Below are 8,065 nucleotides of genomic sequence, written 5' to 3'. Positions count from 1 at the left end.
AAAAGGAGATTTAAGCTGGTTACTGGTAGAAGTTTTATCAGAATCAGAATCATACCCAATTCCCCTTTTATTATTCTGACTTACTCCATAAATCATGGATGCCATAATACTCCTATCTATCCCATTCTTCAGAAATTTTTGAAAGGCTTCTTCATATTTATAAATAATTTCATTTGAAGTTTGTGGTGCTTGAGACAACGTTTCTTCCAATTCTAAGCTTTTTGTTTTAGCTCCATCTCTTTCTATCATTAGAGATCTGATAGTATCATCTCTTGCTAGAATTGTTGTCTCAAGTCTACTACATACTTCAGATTTTGCTTTAAGAAGGCCTTTAATGTCTTTAATTTTTTGTTTTAATTTCTGAAGAGAGGTAAGAGTTTCTGATAAACATGATTCTAAGTCAGATCTAGAAAGTTCAGAAAATACCTCTTCAGATTCTTCATCTGAGCTGCTGGATGTGGTAGCCATAAATGCTACGTTGGCTTGTTCATCAGAGTCAGATTCTGATGATCCTGATTCACTATCGTCCCAGGTGGCCATTAATCCTTTCTTTGTTCTGAAGGTATTCTTCTTGAAGCTTTCTTTTCTAGGGTTATCTTTCTTCAGCTTGGGGCATTCATTTCTGTAATGACCTGTTTCTTTACATTCAAAACAGGTAATATCTTTATTAGGTTTACCCTTTGAAGTTGACTCTGATCGATCCCCTCTGGGTCTTGATCTTCTGAAGTTGTTGTTGTTCCTTCTTTTCCAGAGTTGCTTAACTCTTCTGGTTAGTAAGGACAGTTCTTCTTCATCATCAGAGTCTTCAGATTCAGAGTCATCAGTGTCTGCAGTTTCTGCTTGAAGGGCTTTGGTTCTGTCTGACTTCCGTCTTTCAGGTCTGGACTTCAGCGCTACTGACTTGTTCCTTTTCTGAGGCTCATCCTCCTCTAGTTCTATCTCATGGCTTCTGAGAGAACTAACAAGTTCTTCAAGGCTGATATTGTTCAGATCCTTTGATAACTTCAGAGCAGTAACCATTGGTCTCCATTTCTTTGGCAGACTTCTGACAATCTTCTTAACATGATCTGCAGTCGTGTATCCTTTGTCTAGCACTTTAAGACCTGCAATAAGAGTTTGGAATCTGGAAAACATAGCTTCTATAGCTTCGTCATCTTCCATCTTGAAAGCTTCATATTTCTGGATCAGCGCCAGAGCCTTCGTCTCCTTGACTTGGGAGTTTCCTTCATGGGTCATCTTCAGAGAGTCAAGTATATCTTTAGCCGTCTCTCTGTTGGTGATCTTTTCGTATTCGTTGTATGATATAGCATTTAGAAGTATTGTTCTGGCCTTGTGGTGATTCTTGAAAACACGTTTCTGATCTTCTGACATTTTGCTTCTGGGAACTTCAACTCCATTTAAGATTGGAGGTTTGTATCCATCTGTGACAATGTCCCAGAGGTCAGCATCATAACCCAGAAAAAAACTTTCGATTCTATCTTTCCAGTAATCAAACTTTTCTCCATCAAAAACAGGAGGCTTGGCATTGTAAGAATCTTTCTCATTTGAGTGGGCCATTTGTTTTTCTCGCACTGGATCTCTCTACACGGTTAAGTGTTTGATTTGAAAATCAATAACAGAGCCGGAGCTCTGATACCAATTGAAGGTGAGAAAAACAAGAAAGGGGGGGTTTGAATTGTTTGAAAAATAAGCGCTTTTGCAAAATGAAATCACACAATGATTTTATACTGGTTCGCTTATAACACAAAGCTACTCCAGTCCACCCGGCCAAGGTGATTTCGCCTTCAACAAGGACTTAATCCACTAATCTTGAAAGATTACAAACAACCCCTAAGAGAGAAGAAAATCTCTTAGTCCTCTCAAGTCTACAGACTACCAAGAGTCACTTGAGGAAATCAAATAAAAATTAGATACAAGATGTGTAATCTAGAGTGCTTCTAAGAAAGCAAATATTACAAACTTAAGAACAAATTTTTCACTTGATAAGCAAAAGCTTAGTGAAATTCTTTGAAGAACAAAGATGTTTTTCTTGAGCGTGATATAATTTCAGTATAGTTTTGGCTAGTTGATTTCTTGCTTACTGAATGAGATTTCTTCTCTATTTATAGGAGTTGAAGTAGAGTTGAAGTAGCGTTGAATCTGTTGGATATTGAGATGTAGTTACGCCATTCCATTAATAGCTTCTGCAGTAGACTTTTTCTCTTAGAAGTGACTACTTACCACAATTAGTATCTTCTCTCTTGGAAGTGGAGATTAACGTCTCTTTCTAATTGAGGAAATCCATTTGCAGAACTTTAACTTGGCTTAAACGTTACTTCATCATGATTAACAATTCTGATTAGAGTCTTCGTGTATCTGGAGAATCTTGCTTCTGATGTTATTTCTTGAAAGTTCAGATGGCGCTGATAACTTCCAGAGTTTACAGAAGGCATTAATTCAGAGTCAGAGCTTCTAGACTTTACTTCATATTCAGATGCTTCTGATACTTTGTAGTTTAGTCCAGAGTCAGAGCTTCTTGAATGAGATTCCACTTTAGATGCTTCTGATACTTGAGTTTTTGCATCTGATCTTGTTTTGCATCTGATGACATCATCAGATTTATTTCTTCTTTCTATAGAACCCTGCACACTTAGAAACTTTTCGTTAGGGTGCCATTTTTGGTTTCATCCTTTGTTATCATCAAAATCATGGAATCTGTTGTAGAACAATTTTTGTTCTTACATCCTTGATCTTCTAAGTCCTTAGAGCCTGTGGAAAGTCCCTCATCAACGCGATGTCGAGTAGTTACCCAAGTCTATTTCCGAGACTCTTTCAAACCAATTCTCAAGATCCACTCTTGAGATTATTTCAAACTACATCTCAAGATGTCAGTCGGGAAGCCTCAGTCGACGTGTCATCGCTGTCGACTCTTGTCCATCAATGCTAACAATTAGCATTTCACAAAATGCATCATTTACTTGACTTTTCCTACTAAGTAGAAAATCTCGGGTTGACACAAACTAACCATCTTTTCTAACTATATACCAAATTACCCATGTTTCAAACAAAAAAATTATAGCAAAGAGCATGCGCCAAATCAATTAACGCCTATGTATAAGCGTTATATGAGTGTGCCAATTTCATTGACGCATATGTGCATTTTCTATATGCATGCGCCAATTAGTCTAACATCAATATTTATTCATTTTTATTTTATTTGATATATGCATGCGTTAATTGTTCTGACGTTTAAGTACAATTTTGAGAATATGCGTCAATTGACGCGACACATGTTATTTGTTGTGATTTCATTTGTTTGAAATTTAGATAATTTGATATATAGTTGTTGTAAATTTCTTTTGTTTGAAAGATGAATAATTTAATATATAATTGAGAAATATAGTTATTTTTAAAATTTAAATTAAAAATATGATTATTTAAAAAAAATCATTTTGTGAGTCATTTCCGTTCCTATTTGTAAGAGACAAATTGTAACTTTCTTTTGGTCCTTTTTATAAGAGACACATTATAAAATTAAATTTTATTAATTGAGAAATCTCATTTATACCCTTAGTAAACAAAATGCAATATTTATTATTCATTGGGCATTAATGTTTTGAAAAGAACGTGCTATGTATATTCCCCATACACATAATGGGTATCTAAAGCCAAACCTATTCAGTTTCCATTGATATTAATGATTTGGAGGGAAAAAAATTCCCACTGGTATGGACTTAATTCTAGTAGATGAAAACTAAATTTCTAGTATGATTGAAATGAAACACCAACTCTCTTTATATAAAAAAGACAAATATACTACCAAAATTGGTGGGAAGATTATTTTGGTTTTTAAAATTTGGTGGGAAGATGTATAAAAAAAATAGAGGGAAATTTAATTTGCATCTAATTTTTCACGATGAGAATGTGGAAAGCCAATTTTTTTGTTGTAATTATTTTTGGATAGAATAAATGCTGACCAATTTTTATTATATCAACATTTGGCTTAATTATAACATTAATACTACTAAATGTTTAACTTAGGGGTATTTTTGGAAGTACAAGTTTATTTTTCAGAAAAATTAATTAAAAAAAATATTCCTTGATTTGTGTGATTTCTTATGTTTGTCTCTTACAAATAGGAACGGAGGTAATATTTAACTAAATAATTGTCAAATTATGTATGTGTTTTTTTTTACTTCGTTTATTTTCGGTGATTGATTTTTAAATTTTTTTTTTTTTTCTTTGGATCAATCATTTATAACCTTATGTTATATTGCTAGCCTTTTTTAATAAGTAGCTAAAAAAACATGTGCAACATTTTAACATTGAGACAACTTACACATAAAAGGTTAATTTTATCATATTCTTATCTCTCTTCACTTCTTTTATTTTTAAAATTTAAACTCAAAAACCGTAAAACCAGAGCATTTATTTAATTTTAACAATTTATTCATTTAGGAACTGAAGCTCAACTTCTCGAACATGTCAACCACCACCCAAGTGGTGGTTCTCGACAACGGCGGAGGTCTAATCAAAGCCGGCTTCGGCGGCGAACGCGACCCATCCGCCATTCTCCCGAACTGTCTCCACAAACCCCTCGCCTCCAAAAAATGGCTCCACCCAAATCCCCTAAACACCCCCGCCTCCGCCGAACAAGACCTCACCTCCGCCTCCGTCCGCCGTCCCATGGATCGCGGCTACCTGATAAACCCCGACCTCCAACGCGAAATCTGGTCCCACCTCTTCACCTCAATCCTCCGCATAAACCCTTCGCAATCCTCTCTCCTCCTCACAGAACCCCTCTTCTCTCTCCCCTCAATTCAACACTCCCTCGACGAACTCGTCTTCGAAGATTTCAACTTCACCTCCCTCTACGTCGCCGACTCCCCTTCCTTAGTTCATCTCTACGAAACCAGCCGCAGCCCCAACGGACTTCTCTCAAAAGCCCAATGCAGTCTCGTCGTCGATTGCGGTTTCTCCTTCACACATGCTTCACCTGTATTCCAAAACTTCACTCTTAACTACGCTGTTAAGAGAATCGATTTAGGTGGTAAAGCCCTAACGAATTACCTCAAGGAGCTTATCTCGTTTCGCTCTGTTAATGTCATGGATGAAACCTTCATCATTGATGATGTAAAGGAGAATCTCTGCTTTGTTTCCGTCGATGTCCCTCGACACCTTAACATTGCTAGAAAGAGTGGAAAAGAGAATCTTCTGAGGTGTACTTATGTTCTTCCTGATGGTGTCTCGCACACAAAAGGGTTTGTTAAATATCCAGAACAAGCTAACAGGTATCTTTCTGATGGTAAGGAAATGAAGGAGGATGTGGATGATCACGAGGAAATTCTCCAACAACAACATGAGAACAATAGACAGAAAGTTGATTTGACGAAAAATGTATTTGTTTTTGTTTGCATTTTTTGTTTTTAGTTAGCATTTATCTGTGTCAATCTTGGTAACTTTTTCTTGCTCTTTTTGTGGTTTGTGTTCGTTCCATAGGAATTTGACTTGACCAATGAACGGTTTCTTGTCCCGGAGATGATTTTCCGTCCAGCTGATTTGGGTATGTTCTTATTAGTAGTTTCATTTTAGTGCTCTTTTCAAATTAGATTAGATACACATCATTTTTTAGTTGTTGAAATTGCAAAATTTGTATTCAAATGGAGAAGATGTCACATTGGTTGTGATGTGTATGTATATGGAAAGTACCTAAAAACCTCACTGTTCTAGTTAAAATCACAGTTGTAGACTGCAATATAGAACATTTGAATTTTAGTTAAATATTTGGTTGATGAGTTTGTTAAGTGACTGCAAATGAGGATCTTTGTCTAATTTCACTATTTATTTACCCCTTAATATCAGGTTTTACCTGTGTTCTCTGCAAAATGCTGAACAAAATGATTTGCAGGAATGAACCAGGCTGGATTACCGGATTGTATTGTGCGAGCAGTAAATGCCTGCCATCCTCACCTCCATCCGGTACTCTATGAAAGGTAATTTCCATTTGATTTCATGATCCTGTTTGTGGATTGTTGCCTTTTTTTGCTTCTCACTCTCTTCTTTGGATGCTGTGTTTATGATTTTTGGCAGCATCATTTTAACTGGTGGAAGCACCTTGTTTCCTCATTTTGCTGAGAGACTGTAAGTTTCAAGTTTGGTTTGGCAATATTGCCTTTTCTGGAGACCCCCATTTGTTGCCACTTTGGTGTCCTTGCCTGTATAGTGCCTATTACAAATTGAATTAATTGATTATAAAATTTTGTAGAGAGAAGGAGCTTCGGCCTCTAGTTCCTGATGATTATGATGTGAAGATAACTACACAAGAAGAGTAAACATCTTTCATAGTCTGTTTAGTTTCTTGTAAATTTGTCATTTCTACACAAGAACTAACTGTTCTTCTATAGTCCCCTATTAGGTGTTTGGCGTGGAGGGTCTCTCCTGGCATCGAGTCCAGATTTTGATTCAATGTGCGTGACTAAGGCTGAGTATGAGGAGCTTGGTTCTGCTAGATGTCGCAAGAGATTTTTTCATTGACAATGCATGCTACAAATGCAGATATGCAAATATGTACACTAACATGTACTGTTTAGTCGTTGAGATTCCTACAGCTAATCCACACAAATGACACTTACGGAAAGATTGCCAATGCAGCAAGTATGCAAATGGAGTCGCCCGGATTCTTGGAACAAAGGTATGAAGTTTGGATGACATACAATTTTTCAAGCACCATGATGCTGGCCGACTGGTGTTGGATATGTTTCCGAAGGATGGTAACTTCCATTCTATATGGGCCGCAAGTATGGCGTGCTTTTGAAGTGCCAACTAGAGCCTATCTCTTTCAAAGTCACCATTGAAGGATGGTAACTATGTCTCTTTTAAAGTATTGCTACAAAAATCCAATTGTCTCTTGTTAAAACACTGTCATTAGGAAAAAAATAACAATTTTATAGTGTTTGGTAGGAATTAAGCTGTTTCAATTTATTATTTTAACTAACTAAAAAATGCTTTACTTATACTTATTTTTAATGACCCTAATGCATCTTTAAATTTTTCTTAGGCATTAATAATGAGTTTTTACTCTAATTTTTATTTACAATTTTATTATATGAGTGTGTTATTACACAAACTAGTGTATATTGGAAACAAATCTTCTGCTGTCCATATGACCTGCCACCCCCTCATGTTTCTAATTCAATGAATAAAAGACCATAAAATAACAAAAAACAAATGAGTCTTGAAGAGAGACATTATCATTTTGCATTGTATTTTTTATCACCGTGACCGGGCGTTTGGCGTTGATATTTTGTGAGTGTAAGTAATATATACATGAAACTTTATCATAGTTGTGTGTAAACTATGTACATCTTAAATAGAGCTGACTATACATGTTAGAAAACAAGAGTGAAAATCTGTATCAAATTTGCAATTACATATAAACATACCATTCACTAAGACCTTTGAACTTGTAGCATCTTTGCTTTAAAATATGGGAATTACTAAGTGTTGAAAAAACACTGAAAATCCAAAATTGCCCCTTTGATATGCATTTTTAGATGCATCATTCGCCTCAGTTAAGACATTAAAACTGATGCATTTTTTGAATAGTTTAATATACACCACCCAATGCATTACTCGGCGAAACGTTCTTTTTTAACATAAATTGTTTCAGAGCATTCACACCAGAATTTAACCAAACCTTACGATAAATTTTAAATTTGTTTTAGTGATACTCATATGAAATTGACTATTGGTAATTTCACTATATTTTTTCCAAGAACCACTTTGTTTTAGTGATACTCATATCAAATTGACTATTGGTAATTTCACTATATTTTTTCCAAGAACGGGTGATTTTTATGAATAAATGAATAAAAAGAAAAAAAATATTTTTTCGTTAGATTCACTTGAAAAAAATTAAATTATAATCGAATATCTTTGTTGTTTTTGAGAACCCCTTGAATCATTACATTATTTAATTTCACTCTTTTTGACTTCTATTGATTTGAGATATATGTTTGATTGTCCCTTTTTTGTTTTGATATAATAAGATATCCATGCTTTCATCTAATTTAAATTGAATCAATTG

At 35.1% G+C, this 8,065-nt stretch overlaps 1 protein-coding gene across 2 annotated transcripts; it reads left to right on the top strand.

The window, feature by feature from the left end:
- The first annotated feature begins 4,366 nt into the window (after positions 1–4,366).
- LOC127092250 (actin-related protein 6) lies at positions 4,367–7,005 on the top strand. Of its 2 annotated transcripts, XM_051031130.1 has the most exons (6): positions 4,373–5,376; positions 5,479–5,542; positions 5,888–5,972; positions 6,070–6,120; positions 6,245–6,307; positions 6,384–7,005. In XM_051031130.1, exons 1-6 carry the CDS (start codon positions 4,462–4,464, stop codon positions 6,511–6,513), a joined length of 1,308 nt encoding a protein of 435 aa, XP_050887087.1. In that variant the 5' UTR covers positions 4,373–4,461; the 3' UTR covers positions 6,514–7,005. The 2 variants fall into 2 exon arrangements, with proteins under 2 accessions (XP_050887135.1, XP_050887087.1); XM_051031178.1 differs by lacking the exons at positions 6,245–6,307; positions 6,384–7,005 and having other exon boundaries at positions 4,367–5,376; positions 5,842–5,972; positions 6,070–6,125.
- Positions 7,006–8,065: the final 1,060 nt, after the last annotated feature.

The sequence above is a fragment of the Lathyrus oleraceus genome, chromosome 1 (genome assembly GCF_024323335.1).
Source record: "Lathyrus oleraceus cultivar Zhongwan6 chromosome 1, CAAS_Psat_ZW6_1.0, whole genome shotgun sequence".
Taxonomy (NCBI): Eukaryota; Viridiplantae; Streptophyta; class Magnoliopsida; order Fabales; family Fabaceae; genus Lathyrus; species Lathyrus oleraceus.
Note: the sequence above shows the minus strand (reverse complement) of the source record. Positions and strands in the feature narration are given on the sequence as shown.

Excerpts from the sequence above, each read along its gene's own strand:
- LOC127092250 (XM_051031130.1), top strand. The coding sequence starts at position 4,462 with ATGTCAACCACCACCCAAGTGGTGGTTCTCGACAACGGCGGAGGTCTA. Across the intron at positions 5,377-5,478 it reads AAGTTGATTTGACGAAAAAT|GAATTTGACTTGACCAATGA; the intron begins GTATTTGTTTTT and ends TTCGTTCCATAG. Across the intron at positions 5,973-6,069 it reads CATCCGGTACTCTATGAAAG|CATCATTTTAACTGGTGGAA; the intron begins GTAATTTCCATT and ends GATTTTTGGCAG.